The following is a 16,441-nucleotide window of genomic DNA, read 5'->3' as shown; positions in this document are numbered from 1 at the left end:
ATGAACTCACCTTTAACAGGAACCTAATCAACAAGACAAAGAAACAAGCAAAATATAACCAAAGACAATGAAATAGAGAACAGGCTGACAGTGACCAGAGGGGAGAGGGGAGGGAATTTCAGGGGAAAGGGGGAAGGGTTTACAGGAACAAGTATAAAGGACACAGGGACAAAAAGTAGGGGCGGGTGGAAATGGGACGGAGGTGGGGAGGGCTGGGTCGGTCAGCTGGGATGGGAGTAAAAGATAGAAAATTGTACTTGATCAACAATTAAAATAAAATTTTAAAAATAAAAAGTAAAGAAAAGCTACAAATCAAAAGCAGTAAAAAATATATATAGAGAGAGAGTCTTAGTTTTAAAAAGGAAATAACAATGAAGAAAGAACTGTATTTGGGAGAAAGATCTAAGTATCCAAATTATAAATTAGATTGAGACCCGGAGTGTCCTTAAAAAACAAAGAGGGGAAAAGGTTTTGGCAGAAACCAGTAAAAGAAAGAACTATGAAATGGCCTTTAACAATCTAAAATACTGGTTCTGTGAAAAGATGGGTAAAATAAACAGATTTCTAGCCACACTGACCAAGAAAAAGGAGAAGGATCCTGTGTACATATTTCCAACAAATGAGGTGGAAAGAACTAGTTCCTTGAAAGATACTATAATACCTTACTCAAAAGAAAGATATAACTGAAGAGATTTCTTTTCTCTTAAAGAAATTGAACTTGTAGTTAAGACGTTCTAATGAAGAATATCCAGTCCCAGATGGTTTCTTTGGAGATTTAAACAGAAGAAATAAACAGACATTTCACTGAGGAGGCTATACCAATGTCAAATACACATTGACAAGTTCAACATAGTAAGCCATTAGGGAAAGGTTAATTAAACCACAATGAGATATATTGCTACACATTTGTCTGAATAACTAAATAAAAAACAGTGACAACACTAAATGCTGGTGAGGAAGTGGAGAAACTGTATCACTCATAGAGTGCTGTTGAGAAGGTAAAATATAGCAAGTCTGGAAAGTAGTCTGGTCATTTCTTATAAAACTAAATGTGCAACCCAGAAGTTGTTCTTGTGGCATTTATTCCAGAATAATAAAACTTATGTTCACTCAAAAACCTGTTCACAAATGCCTATGGAATCTTTATGTTAAAACTAACAAGCTATATCTTAAATCCCTTGCTGGGATTAATGTGTAGAATTTGTAAGAAACATGTGTGAAATGAAGACAGGAAGAAAACTCAGAATGAAAATGTGTAAAGTATACGAAAAGGGAATTTCATAAAGGGAAACTCAAATTGTTAGTCTGTTGTGAATAGATGTTAATTCTCACCTCTAGTCAGAGAAATAATGGGTGCTCTTTATACCAATCAGAATGCCAATGGAGTCTGAAGTACCTAGGGTTGGTGAGAATATGGAGAAAATGGGAGTATTGTGTAGTGTGATGAGACTGTTAAGTAGTGTAGGCGATCAGGAGGGCCCTCTGCAAGTACTGAGCAAAATTAAGATTAAATATATGTATATTTGGCTCTGGCTGGTGTGGCTCAGTGGATTGAACGCCGGCCTGCAAACCAAAGGGTTACTTGTTGGATTCCCAGTTGGGGCACATGCCTGGGTCACAGGCCAGGTCCCCAGTAGGGGGCACATGAAAGGCAATCACACATTAATTTTTGTCTTCCTCTTTTTCTCCCTCCCTTCCCTCTGTCTAAACATTAATAAATAAAATATTTTAAAAAATATATGCATACTTGAATACACACACACACACACACACACACAATTTTGCTAAGTACCAGTCATTTTTGATGGTTTATATTAGGATATATACTATATATGCATATAGTCCTCACCAGGTGGCTAAGTTATTTGAAGCATCATCCAATCCGTACACTAAAGGTTTGGGATTCAATCCCTAGTAAGGGCATGTACAGAAGGCAACTGTTTGATATTCCTCTCTCACACTGATGGTTCTCTCTCTCTCTCTCTCTCTGTATCTCTGTCTGTCCCCCTTCCTCTCTAAAATCAATTTAAAAATCTCATCTTTGGGAGAAGATTAAATTTTTTTAAAATTATATATATATATATACACATATATCTACCTATCTCTCTTCCTATATATAGGAGTATCATCTATCTCCTGTTACCTAGAATTCTGTTTCTGGGCATACACCTCACATAAAATTTCTTAAGATCCATAGAGAAACATGCACAGGATGGTCATCACAATGTTGTTTGTAACAAGTTAGGTGTTCATTAACTGTAGAAATGGATAAATAAAGCTGTCAGGTTCATACATTTCTTAAAAGCAGCATCACTCTCCCTGGGGTCCACAGTTCTCTAGACATGGGCACATAAGAGGAAGCTAAGACATGGTCAGGAAAATATTTTCACCATGCATATGGTCCCATTATTATCATTCAAAGTCCGAATGCTCCACTGAAATCGAGCACTGCCTCATGTGGCAGGCTCTGTGCCATGCCTTCTCATGTAATCCCACTGAGTAAAAAAAAAAGTAGATGATCCCTCCTGTACACTGTCCTGCAGGAAACACACCGAAGAGCTTTAAGAATCACCATCGAAGAACCTATAGCATGGGCTTCTCATTCTCAGGCTTGAATTGATCATTTTTTGAGTAACATTTGCACAGCTGAGACACATGGGAAAAGGCAGGTCTTCTGAGTCAAAAGATATCCCCTAAGAGTTTAAGAGCATAAACCCAGCTGTTCAAGTCAGCATCACTGGGTGGAAATGGACCACTGGAAATATTTGCTCAAACAGAGAGAAAAAAAAAACCCAGCTGGAATAAGGGGGTTCCAAAGACTTACATTAGCCTTTTTTATGAGTAGTTTTCCACTGACAAAAACATTCCCCTGTGATGTTAATTGTGTTGTATATTAACAGCATAGCTAATGAATTCATGTGACATCATGAAATGTTGCAAAGTTTCCATTTCTCCACATCCTCTCCAGCACTTGTTGATTTCTTTATGATGGCCATTCTGACCAGTATGAAGTGGTATCTCATCGTGGTTTTAATTTGCATCTCTCTGATGGCTAGTGATGCTGAGCATCTTTTCATGTCTCTGGGCCCTCTGTAAGTCCTCTTTGGAGAAGTGTCTGTTCAAGTCTTTTGCCCATTTTTTAATTGGGTTGTTTGTCTTCATGGTGTGGAGTCATCTGAGTTCTTTATATATTTGGGGGATCAAACCCTTGTCAAATGAAAAGGTATCATTGGCAAATATGTTTTCCCATATAGTTGGTTCTCTTTTCCTTTTAATACTGTCTTCTTAGTCACACAGAAGCTTTCTAATTTGATGAGGTCCCATTTGTTTATTGTTTCCTTTATGTCCCTTGCTTTAGGGGACATATCAGTGAAAATATTGCTACCTGGAATGTCTGAGAGTTCCATGTTGATGTTTTCTTCTAGGACTTATGGTGTCACTACTTATATTTAAGTCTTTTATCCACCTTGAATTTATTTTTGTGTGTGGTATAAGTTGGCGATCGAGTTTCATTTTTTTTGAATGTAGCTGTCCAGGTCTACCAACACCATTTGTTGAAAAGGCTCTTTTTTCTCCATTTTATGCTGCTGCCCCCTTTGTCAAATATTAGTTGACCATAGAGACTTGGGTTTACTTCTGGACTCTCTATTCTGTTCCATTGGTCTATGTGTCCGTTCTTATGCCAGAACCAGGCTGTTTTGATTACAGTGGCCTTGTAATACACTTTGATATCAGGTATTGTGATCCTTCCTGCTTTGTTCTTTCTCAAAATTGCTGTAGCTATTTAGGGTCATTTATGGTTCCATATAAATTTCTTAAATGTTTGTTCCATATCTGTAAAACATGTCATTGGTACTTTAATAGGGATTGCATTGAATCTGTAAATTACTTTGGGTAGTATGGACATTTTAATGATGTGAATTCTTCCAATCCATGAACATGGTACATGCTTCCATTTGTTTGTGTCTTCTTTAATTTCTTTCTTCAGTGTTGTGTAGTTTTCTGAGTACAGGCCTTTTACATCCTTGGTTAGGTTTATTCCTAGGTACTTTATTTTTCTTGTTGCTATATCAAATGGGATTTTTTTTCTGATTTAAGTTTCTGATATTTCATTGTTGGTGTACAAAAATGCCTTTGAATTCTGAATGTTTTCTTTGTATCCCCCTGTTTTGGTAAATTCATTTATTAGTTTAAATAGTTTTTTGGTAGAGTCTATAGAATTTTCTATGTACACTATCAGGTCATCTGCAAACAATGACAGTTCTGTTTCCTCCTTTCCAATTTGGATGCCTTTATTTCCTTTCTTGTCTGATTGTTGTGGCTAGGACTTCCAATACTATGTTGCATAGGATTGGACAGCATGGATGTAACTGGAGAGCATTATGCTAAGTGAAATAAGCCAAACAGTGAGGGACAAATACCATATGATGTCACTTTTAACTGGAATCTAATCAACAAAGAAAAAAGCAAGCAAAAATAACCAGAGACATTGAAATTAAGAATAATCTGAGAGTAACCAGAGAGGAGGTGGGAGGGGATAAGGGGGGGAAGGGCTTTCAGGAATAACTATAAAGGACACATGGACAAAACCAAGGTGAGGAGGTGGAAGCAAGGGGGGGAGGTGGGTTTGGCTGGGGTGGTGGGGGGTTAATGCAGACAACTGTAATTTGACAACAATAAAATAATTTAAAAATAAATGAAGAACTTAGGTAAATTATAGATTAATTCAGGAATATATGTGCCTTTATAATATGTTACATTTCTGCCTAGAAATTAGTAAGTCTATCACTTATTATTAAATGGAGAAATGGAGAATTGAAATGTCCTGCCCATTTCCTGTTATCTTCATGTTTTAAATCATCTCATTGATAATGTTGTACATAGTAATTTCACCTAATGATTATTTACATATATAAATATTTGTAATAATAGGCAATATTTATTGAGTGCCCACCACATACCAACTATTTGTGTTAAGCACTTTATTAATTAGTTTTATCCTTGCTACTAATTTCTCACATAAAAAAGTCTTGTTTTCTCTTTTTAAAAAATTGTTCTTCAAGTACAATTGTCTCCACTTTCTCCCCACAACTCCCCCAATTCCAGCCATCCCTACCCCCCACCCTCAATCCTACCCCCTTTGGCTTTGTTCATGTGACCTTTATACATGTTCCTTGACAACCCTTCCTCCTTTCCCCCCCATTATCCCTTCTCACCTCCCCTCTGGTTACTGTCAGTTTGTTCTTAATGTCACTGTCTCTGGTTATATTTTGATGCTTGATTGTTTTGTTGATTAGGTTCCACTTATAGGTGAGATCATATGGTATTTGTCTTTCACTGTTTGGCTTATTTTACTTAACATAATGCTCTCCAGATTTATCTATGCTGGAAAAAAGCAAGTCTTAAAGAACTTGAGTAACTTGCCTGAGGTTTAATAGCAAATGGCAGAGCTCAGACATGAATCCCAGCATCTGATTGCACAATCTTACCCATTGCATTGTAAAGCCAGTGGGGAACACCATTACTTTTGGTCTATTCACTGAGTAAATGGCCACTTTATGGCAGTCATTTTTTATTTCAGCAGATTATGTTTGGTTTCCCAGATAGATCATCTATCAGCAAATAATAATAATTGTCCTTCTCCTTTCCAATATTTTTACTTCCTCTCCTTTGTCAAACCGACAATAGCCATTTCTTATAATGCTTACACCCTGTTTAAAATACCATTTAAAATCTATTCAATATCTTAATATAGTAACCATTAAGTAGTTCAGGAGTATTGTAAAATGATGGGTTTGAAATAAAACATAGACATTATGGCTGTAATACTGAGTATGCCAGATTAGAGTTGCTGGAATGACTGAGTTGCAAAAAGATGTTTCATGTTATGATTTTGTTTCTGTTTTTATTTTGTTGCTAGCCTAAAAATATTATAAAATTTAGTCTAAACTATGTGAATGCTAGGAACATGGTTGATTTTGTTTATATGAATGCCCTTATTTGATTGAGGACATATAGTAAATGTCTGTTGGTGCTGATAAGGCAGATAGGTGGGGAAATGCATGGAGACAACCAGAGTGGGGTCTCAGACTTCATACTCCTGGGGTTCTCCGAGAGTCCTGAAGACCAGCAGGTCCTGTTCTGGATGTTTCTGGTCATGGTGGTGGGAAATGTGCTCATCATCCTGGCCATAGGCACTGACTCACGCCTGCACACTCCCATGTACTTCTTCCTGGCCAATCTCTCCTTTACCGACCTCTTCTTTGTCACCAACACAGTCCCCAAGGTGCTGGTGAACCTTCAGTTCCAGAGCAAAGCCATTTCTTATGCAGGGTGTCTGGCACGGCTCTTCTACTTCCTGGTTTCCTTGGAGACCCTGGACAGCCTCATCCTGGCCACAATGACATATGACTGCTATGTCATCGATGGCCCAGTAGGGATGCCAGGAATGAACACTTAGTCCTAATAGGGAGGCTAGAAGGGAAATTCAGCTAAATATTTACTGAACAAAAGGCTGGTAAGCAGATAAGGCAATGGGTATGTAAATTAATGTTAGGTCAGGAGATAAGACCTAGCATTAATTTCCACCAGATAAGATAGTGTTGTAGGTAATAGACACACTTTCCCACTGAAAACAGAAACTTAAGGTGAGACATCACCAAATACAACAGACTTATATTTACTGATATGGGTTGTCTTAGCTAATAGGTTAGGGGACTGAGAGTAAGAATTTAGAGGGGAAATTCATATGGAGTGTTATGGAGAAGAGTTAGTGTTGAAATAATATTCAGATTATAAATGCTTAGCTTTTCTCTCTTTTTTAAAAATATTTTATTTATTTAATTTTAGAGAGGGAAGGGAGGGAGAAAGAGAGAGAGAGAGAAACAGCAATGTGCGGTTGCTGGGGGCCGTGGCCTGCAACCCAGGCATGTGCCCTGACTGGGAATTGAACTTGCGACACTTTGGTTTGCAGCCTGAGCTCAATCCACTGAGCTACTCCAGCCAGGGTGCTTTTCTCTTTTTTAAAAGATTTATTTAAATTGTTGTTCAAGTGCAGTTTTCTGTCTTTTACTCCCATCCCCCAGCCCTCCCCACCTCCCTCTCATTTCCACCCCCTCCCCTAGTTTTTGTCCATGTGTTCTTTATAATTGTTCCTATAAAGCCTTCCCCTTTCCCCCTGAAATTCCCTCCCCTCTCCCCTGTGGTCACTGTCAGCCTGCTCTCTATTTCAGTGTCTTTGGTTATATTTTGCTTGTTTCTTTGTTTTGTTGTTTAGGTTCCTGTTAAAGGTGAGATCGTATGGTATTTGTCTTTCACCACCTGGCTTATTTTGCTTATCTATAAATGCTTAGCTTTTCAAAGATTTGAAACATATGAGGCAGAAAAGATGAGGAAAATTCATCATGATGTTATAAGGGTATCATATCTGTTAATGGAGTTTCAAAGTTGTGCACATGGCAATCATGCTCTCAGGAGTTACCAGAGAACACATGATGGCACAGCTCCCCATCTGTCTCCTCTGTCTGCCAGGGCATCTCTGTGATGGGAAAGAGATGAGCTGCACTTTCAGTCTTGTAGCAGCCTCATGAGAGAGAGAAAACCCTAAGTTCTAGACCTAAGTTTTATAAACAGACCACCCGTACCTGGACCTGAGGGAATCAGATGACCCCCTGGTGGGGAAATCTGCAGGGATACTTTTGGAAACCCAAAATCTAACCAACCAAAAAGCCATTCCCTGTGGGATATGAACCTGTAAGCATTCCTAGGTTTCACTTCTACCCAGCAGAGGGAGCAGTTGGTGACTGAAGTTGTAATTTGTCAACTGACCTGACCTAGCATTAATTTACATTCCCATTGCCTATAACTAGGCAGGGCTTCTTTGAAAAACAATAACTATTATCACCTCCAAAAAAAACTGTCATGTTCAGAGAGACTGAAGCAGTTCTGGATCATTTGTTCTAGCTATTAGCTCCAGAGGATTTGTCCTTATTCCAAAGGATTTCTTATTCCAAAAAGAAAAGGAGGAAGTGACACTGCACCGCTTATCAAGTCAGTGACCGCTTCCCTGTGATCACCCGCCAGAGGGCACCCTGCACGTGAGGGTTCCGGAGGCTGTAGATGACTGGGTTCAGCATGGGGTTGATGACAGTGCTAAAAATTCCAACAGCTTTATCCTTATCTGAAAGCTTGGCTGAACCTAGTCGCATGTAGTTAAAGATACTTGAGCCATAGAATAGAGCAACCACAGTGAGGTGGGAACCACATGTGGAGAAGGTTTTCTTCCTGCCCTCCACTGAGCGGATTCGTAAAACGGCAGCTGCCACGTGGGCATAGGAGGTAACAATGAGAGCCATGGGTGTAACTGCCACTATGAAACCAAGAGCAAAGACCAACTGCTCATTGAGTTGGGTGCTGGAACAGGACAGCTGGAAGAGCTGCGGGAGGTCACAGTAGAAGTGATGGATCACATTGGGACCACAGAAGTTGAGAGTGGATATGGCCACAGTGTGGGTCAATGCATTGGTAAAGGCACAGGCCCAGGACACAGCCACCAAAATCCTCTGGACCATCAGACTCATGCGGGTGCTATAGGTGAGGGGCCGGCAGATGGCCAGGAATCGGTCATAGGCCATGGCTGTCAACAGGAAGCTGTCCACACCAACCAGGAGATCGAAGAAGAAGAGCTGTGTGAGGCAAGGTCCATAAGGAATAGCACACTTGTGGGTCAACAGACGACCCAACATTGAGGGGACCGTGACAGTAATGCACCCAACATCCACAACTGACAGGTTACCCAAGAAGAAGTACATGGGGGTGTGGAGTTTGGGATCCACTAAGATGGCTGCCAGGATGCTCAGGTTGCCCCCGACTGTGACCAGGTAGGCAAAGAGGAAGAGCACAAAGAGAAGAGGCCACAGCTCTGACGTTTCCACCAAGCCCAGTAGAATGAACTCAGTAACAGCAGTTCTGTTTGTACCAGATTCTGGATCCATCAGTACTTGTAAGGAAACGTCCTGCTGTGGAAGTATCAGTCAACTCAAAGTATGTACACAACATAAGCGTTTTATAGCACCTGTGTCCAGAACTCCCTGAATAGTCCCCAGCTCTCCAGCTGATGATGTTCCCCTACCCCTGACCACATCTCACTCACTGACCTCCCATCACCCCAAAGCCTATATTCTACTCTCAGCTGAGATGCCCCAAACCAACATCACCTTCTCCCTTCCATACTGTCCCTATTGTAAGGGTCAGAATACTTGGGAAAAATAAGTTAAGATAGAAGCTGACTTCCTCTTTGACTGCAGTAAGATTGAGAGGATTTCCCCATTTTTCTCTGAGAGCTTAGCTCAAAGCAACAAACAGAATTCAAAATAAAAATTAATGATATTTCCAGAAAAACTACAAGGCATTAAAAAAACTAACCTTGTTTCAAGACTCTCAGGAATATTGAAGATGAAAAAGGTGTGGCAAGAATTAGGGAAAAGATCTCCATGACTGTGGATATCAGACACTCTAGTCAAGTTCATTCCTCCTAGGTGAGGGACATACTCTCAAATGCAAATGCAAAATCCCTTGGTCAGTAAATTCCCAGTGTTGTTCCTGTTAATGAAGCCTTTACACTGGACTTTGAATGACAGTTTTATAAAATAATGTTTCTTTTCATAGTATCTGCTACTGCATTGCAAGTTAAAAATGTAACATGACCTGTGGGTGGCTTCCTGCTAGGGACAGTCCCTTTTTTGCATTACAAAGTCACTAGCCTTGCACTTGTCCTTGACTTGGGCACAGTAGGTGGAGAGGAGAGGTTCCTCCAACGCTCTAAGGAGAGGTTCTCCAATGAAGCAAGTGCATACATACAGAGCCAGACTGAGCTAAGATTTTCACATCTTATAATAAACTCTTGGTCAAAATAAATTACTGTACACTTATCTTTATTGTCCATGGAATAAGCAGAGCTACATGTTCACTAAGAGTAATGATATTTCCCTGCAGGCAATACACTGGCTTCAGAAGATGGGATGCAGCTGGAGTCCCGTGACTCTAACAAACGGGAACAGTGATGAGAGTCTGTGCTCAGTGCATAAAAAGGTGGACCTGGTGATCTCTAAAAGGGCCTTAACATTCCAAGAGCACCTGATTGCTGAGATGGTGGAAGGATCCTCCTCAGGCCTGGTCATCACTGAAAAGAGATAAATGCCTTGCCAATTGACAAGTCAATGGATAGACATCAGCTCTTTATATATATTATTATATTAAAGAGCAATTAACTACTTTCTGTTTTCCCTTTAGGGTCCATTTGCACACAAGCATTAGATGGTGACCCCTGAACTTTTACCCCTTTATTCATGCTGTTTTCTCTTCCTGCACAGGCCTCCTTCCAACTCCTAGACACCAATTGACTCAAATACTAGCTGCTGAATGACTTCTTTGTGGAAATATTCCATCTCAAGAGGATCTCTCTCTCTCTTTCTCTCTACCCTCCCACCCTCCTCCTTCACTTCTCCCTCCCTCCCTCTGCTACAACTACACATTATTTCAGGGAACTTATCACTGTCTACCTTCTAACTAAGTCACTACTCTAAAAAAGACATATTTCCTCTATGTCTTTGTAAGACTGATTCAGTTTTCCAATAGAAGTGCTTACCATAAAACTTCACACATAGTAGGTAGTCAATATTTCTCAAACAAATAAATGATGGTTTAAGTGTCCATAGGATATCAGAAAGGGAAAGCTCTATCTAGTATGAACTGGAGTAGTCATGGAAGACTTTGTGAACATAATGAATTAGAGCTAGACTTTTATGAATCACTATGACTTAGTAGAGGGATAAAGGCAAGTGCAAGGCTGCTGCAAGGACTACAGCTCTCCTGTTTCTGAAGGAACAGGCAAGGCATGTAACAATCCACACACTGGTATGTTTCTTTCTGTGTAAAGCACCCAGAGAATAAGGCCCTCAGGAGGAGTACACCCTCCAGACAAATGAGTTATACCCTGACAGAGAAGCCAGTCCTAGCATGGCCAGAAGCACAGCTTGCTTGAAATCAATGGGATTCTGGGATGACCCCTGATTGACCAGAGACATCCAGAGTGTTGACAGGGTCACCGTGATGCTATCATCAGGAGCCCTTTTGTATCACCATTCTTGGGGCTTTGTAATGAGCCCAGGTTTTCCTCATAGAGCTAGGGCGGTTCCCTGCTCTGGAACTGCACCCCAGTCCTCTCTGCTCCAGAGATGAAAAAGCTCAGCAAGGCTTGCGACTACAGTGCAGGCCCCAGGCTGCCTGATGAAGTCAGTGTCAGGAACCAGCAGTGAACTAGGCTCAGCAAATCCCCTTGCATTCTCTCCTAAGTGTACCAGAGGGCAGTATGGCTTCATCTGGGAAGGGGAGCATGGGCACAGGGGCCAGAGAGGATGCAAACCTCTGTGTTATCACCCCACAAGTTTCCCCCAAAAGCTCTCTTTTACAGAGGCATAAGCTGCACCCTGTGTGGAGGTGAGTGTGAGCCGATGGCAGCAGGAGGGCAGTGGATGGGCCCCTGAGAATACTCACCCTGTCAAGGGTGGAGAAGCCAGGGAGTCCTCTTCAGGAAAGAAGACAAGGAGCTGTGCAGACTCAATTATCTACTCAGAAAGAATGCAGTTGTATAGAGGAAAATGAGGAAAAACAAGTTGATTTCATCTTTAGCCCAGGGCCCTAGTCACTAGGTGTTGTCCCCTGGGGGGTGTCTCAGAAATTATCCTTCCCAGGAAAGAAGAGACAGGCAGGAGTCATCCAAGATGTTTTGTAAACAGCTCCAGCCCTTCATGAATATAGCAAACAATGTCTTACATCTGCTGGTATTTGGACTTTCTTTAAAGAGGCCTTACCTCTCCCCCAGGCTTTATGACAGGTAGTAGTTCTGGCAGATGATGTAAGTTTCCCTTAATCATGGGTTGCTGAGGCCTATAGGACTTGTCCTCATTCCCCAAGTCCCTCAGGAAGCCAGAAGGGCAATTGAGACCAGAGACAGGTTCCCTAAAGGAGGAGTTTGCTTTGGCAAAGGCCAGCCCCATGCAGGGCCTTCCCACAGGAACAAGCTAATTTCCAGACTTGCCTTAGGCCTGAGAATGAGGTGGAGTCAGGGAGATGCCAGGAGAGAGACCAGAGGGAGAAGCCTTCCTCAAGCCCAGGTCCCTATGGGTTTTCAGGGACGTGGTGCCTACCCTTCAGGGCCTTGTTAGTTGGGGTGTTGTGGGACTGTGTCTCCAGGGCTCCTTTGATGATGCCTGAAGGAGCAGTAAAGAGTTCTATGGAGCTAGAAGGCCACCTAGGGGCTGCCTACCAATACGCTTCTCTAGGTCAGTCCCTTCGAGATGGAGAGGTCTCATCAAGGCTTTAGATTCAAAAACAGAGGATGGGGAAAGGTGGAGGAGTGTGTTCACCCAAGTCCTGTACCCACCAGGAGTTCCACATCCCCCATGCCCTAAGAGACAGTGCCCTCTCCTCTCCCACCAGAGAAGCCTAATGCAGTCAGAAATGCACTGTAGACAGACTTGATTGTCTGATTATGAGTTGTTTGAATTTGTACAAGCTGCTGCACCCTTCTGGGCCTCCATTTCCTCATCTGTGAAATAAATATGACTTCTATCACAGAACATTGCTGTGAAGATTATTAATGAACTAGGATTCATTAAGATGCTAATAGAAGTTCAACAAGACATCAAGGTACCAACTGGTCACATTTTTATGAGTGCTTGTTACAGACACAGGGATGTGCTAAGAACCTTGCAGCTCAGAGTCCCCATCCATCCTCACAACAACTCTGTAAAGTAGATTACAGCAGACAGAGCCAATGTGCAGACTTATTTCCTGCTCCACCATTCTTCTGATTTCAGCTGTGGGCTGGGTGGAAATTTCCCTCCACGTTTCTGTTCATTGTGTAATGACAGTGTTGCCACTGGCCTGAGATCCTCTGATGCCATGAACAATGGGGTTTGGAGGCTTCACGAGGCCTGAGCAGAGGTGAAATTCACAGAATCAGGGAGCAGAATGGTGGTTACCAGGGCAGGGAGGTGAGGGAAACAGGCAGATATTGCTCAAAGATTTCAAAATTCCAGCTTTGTAAGTTCTAGGGATCTAACATATAGCACGAGGACTGCAGTTAGTAATACTGTGCTGTAAACTGGTAATTTGCTAAGAGAATAGATTTCACATGCCCACACCAGAGGAAAAAAAGGTAATTATGTGAGATTGATATGTTAATTAACTTGCCTGTGGTGATGACTTTACTTTGCCCATATCTATTAGTTATCATGTTTTACACCTTAAATACATATAATTTTTATGAAAAAGAGACAATGGTTCTTCATATTTGAGATGAGGACACTGTATACTTCATTTACAAATGTCTCTATTTTTAAATCCTCTGGTGAGTGAGTAGTAATAATATAGAAAATTTGTTGTAACCCTAGATGATGGAAATAATTTTCAGTTTTCAATGCTTATGGGAAAATTACCACCCTTACCAATAATTATTTTGTGTGATTATATACTTATGAAGTAAATATAGTGAAATGCTAGTAAATTTGCTGCTAGTAAACTGAGAAACAGAATGAAACAGTTGATGCAACCTTGGGGAGATACTTACGTTTTGATAACAATTTGGTAGTATAGAACATGAGCTGTAAACTCTCCATAAGTACACATAACATTTATTTTTAGGAATGTAGGCTAGGAGAACAAATCAGATAAAAAGTAATGGTTGATGGAATGGTTATTTTTAATATTCAAAAATTGGAATTAAATCTTAGGCAGTATAGTCAGGCAATCTCTGACAAAACTATGAAGTAAGGGAGTGTTGGCACATCTCAGAAAGTACAATAATGACAAATGTGTAAATTGTGTCATTACAGGGAAACTCAGATATAAAATGTAAATACTGTTTAAGTTAAAAAGTAAAACTAAAATGATCGTTGAATATTAATTTCAATAGTGAAAAATGCATATGGGATGGTGCAAACCTGTGCATTTTAAGTGAAGTGGACAATTTTTACTTTAAATTTAAGTGTGCAGTAAGCATGGTTTCAAAGGTAGACTGAAATCTTCCCAGTACATGGATCCTGGAAAGTGAATGATCCTATCTTAAGCCCCAACATGTTCTCCAAAAGAATGATTTAAGCACAGGATCCTTTCTGGTTTCAAAGTGCAGGAATAGGCAATTCCTTATCAGCAGTTTTGAGAGTGAATTCACATGATCTGCTCTGTTCAGCTTTAATTTTAACAAGGACTACCACTACAATAGCTGACATTTATTGAAGGTATACTACATACTAGGAATAAACCATTTACCTGCTTACATGCATATTTCAATCATCACAAGAATATTTTACATATTTTACTCAAAGTCTACTTCCTGACAACATGATAAGGTAGGTTATACTTGCTTTGAAAGGTTAAGTAATTTCTTAGGTTCATGCAGCTTGAAAGTGGTAAAGCCAAGATTTGAACTTGCTTCAGTGTAACTCTGGAGCCAGTGCTGTCTACTGCTTTGCTACACTACTTGTTATTGTCAGAAGGAGTGTGTGAGCTTACTTTAAGGTAAGTAGGGAGCAGGTGAGTTGGCTATCCACAGCTGACTTCCACTGGTGAGATATTATGTGCAGTAATCACAACCTATGTCACTGTAGTGTGCAACCAGATTCTTAAAGGGAAATAGACAAGAATGAAAAATAGCACTCAGTAGTAGCCTTTCATTTTCTTATAGAATCTAGTTGGTCGTGGTATACCTTATTATATATACATTCCCCCCAACTTTTACTGACTCATCTTTCCAACAACTTCTGATGTAGCTTTTTGGTAACCATCAATAATAATCAATGCATTGTGAAAATATTGGCCTGAGTTGATCTTGGGAGGAATATAGGACAGAGTGGGTTAACTGTGGACACAAAAGTTGTGAACTGGAGATGGTGGACCTAAACAATAGGGAGAATAGTTTGAATTTTATTCTGCCAGCAGTAGAGAGCTCCTGAAGTCTTCTTTTTTTTTTAATTTTTAAAAGATTTTATTTGTTTATTTTTAGAGGGGAAGGGAGGGAGATAGACAGAGAGAGAGAGAAACATCAATGTGCAGTTGCTGGGGGTTATGGCCTGCAACCCAGGCATGTACCCTGGCTGGGAATCGAACCTGGGACACTCTGGTTCCCAGTCCGCACTCAATCCACTGAGCTATGCCAGCCAAGGGCGAAGTTTTCTAATAGTATGGGAGTCATGGTGCTATAAGCAACCATATTCATTGGAAATCAGTCTGATTGTGGTGTGTAGAATAGGTGAAATGGGGAGAGCCTGGGGACTGGAGAACTTCTAGGAGGGGGTGTCAATCACTGAAGTAAGAAATTATGAACTATCTATAAAACCATTCTTTCTTGGTCCCTAAATGTATGATTGCAATCATGCCAGTGGTGTATAGAACATATTAAGGGTACCAGGCCTAATGCCAAGTGGTAAGTATTGGGGAGGCAAAGGTAAAATTGACTCGGAAAAGTTTCCTCAAAAGTAAAAATGAAAATTTTCACATGACATTGAAAATGTTAATAGTGATGGGGTTCTCAGATCGTTGGTCAAATATGGCAGCAGGCCTATCTAAATATTCCATCAAAGTGATGAAAGACAAATACCATATGATCTCACCTTTAACAGGAACCTAATCAACAAAAGAAAGAAACAAACAAAATATAACCAAAGACACTGACATAGAGAACAGGCTGACCATGTTCAGAGGGGAGAGGAGAGGGAATTTCAGGGGAATATCAGGGGTGAAGGGGAAGGGTTTACAGGAACAAATATAAAGGACACATGGACAAAAACTAGGGGTGGGTGGAAATGGGAGGGAGAAGGGGAGGGCTGGGTTGCTGGGCCGGGATGGGAGTAAAAGATAGAAAATTGTACTTGAAAAATAATTAAAATAAAAAAAAATACTCCATCAAAGCCCTCCCAGACTTAGCTTCTGTTCTTTCGGCATTGGGGTGGCACACACATGGAGTCCAGGTATGAAAGGCACAATTGATAGGGATCCAAGTAACAAACGTCACAGTGATGGGGGGTCGGGGAAGCTATCTTTCCCTAAACTTTATTCTTGGCCACATACAACAGCACAACCAGATGTTCCTGATGGTCATGAATTGTTCCCTATTGTTATAAAACTTTTCAATCACCTCTTTTATTACATTACATACCAGGATAGCTATGACTTTAAAACATTATGGTTTTAAGAACTTCAGCTAAAGATATTGATGTGAAAATGGGTTTGTTCTGATGCACTCTTACAGCTTAGACATGAAAATTTCAAGTTCAGATCACAAGTCCTAGAAGTAGGTTTCCACTTTCTCTCCCCCTCTTGCTCCTCACTGCTTACTGGTGGGGAGCACACCTGAGGGGACACCCCCATACTGGATGTGAAG

At 40.7% G+C, this 16,441-nt stretch overlaps 1 protein-coding gene across 1 annotated transcript; it reads right to left on the bottom strand.

Annotated features, from left to right (window-relative positions):
• Nucleotides 1-8,045: 8,045 nt before the first annotated feature.
• On the bottom strand, nucleotides 8,046-9,005 carry LOC123812001 (olfactory receptor 3A1-like). Its single transcript, XM_045828582.1, has one exon. The coding sequence runs from the start codon at nucleotides 8,991-8,993 to the stop codon at nucleotides 8,046-8,048; it is 948 nt and encodes a 315-aa protein (XP_045684538.1). The 5' UTR covers nucleotides 8,994-9,005.
• Nucleotides 9,006-16,441: the final 7,436 nt, after the last annotated feature.

This window comes from Phyllostomus hastatus, unplaced genomic scaffold, assembly GCF_019186645.2.
Source record: "Phyllostomus hastatus isolate PE091 unplaced genomic scaffold, TTU_PhHast_1.1 phas_scaffold_78, whole genome shotgun sequence".
In the NCBI taxonomy this organism is placed as follows: Eukaryota; Metazoa; Chordata; class Mammalia; order Chiroptera; family Phyllostomidae; genus Phyllostomus; species Phyllostomus hastatus.
This window is presented reverse-complemented; position numbering and strand designations above follow the sequence as displayed.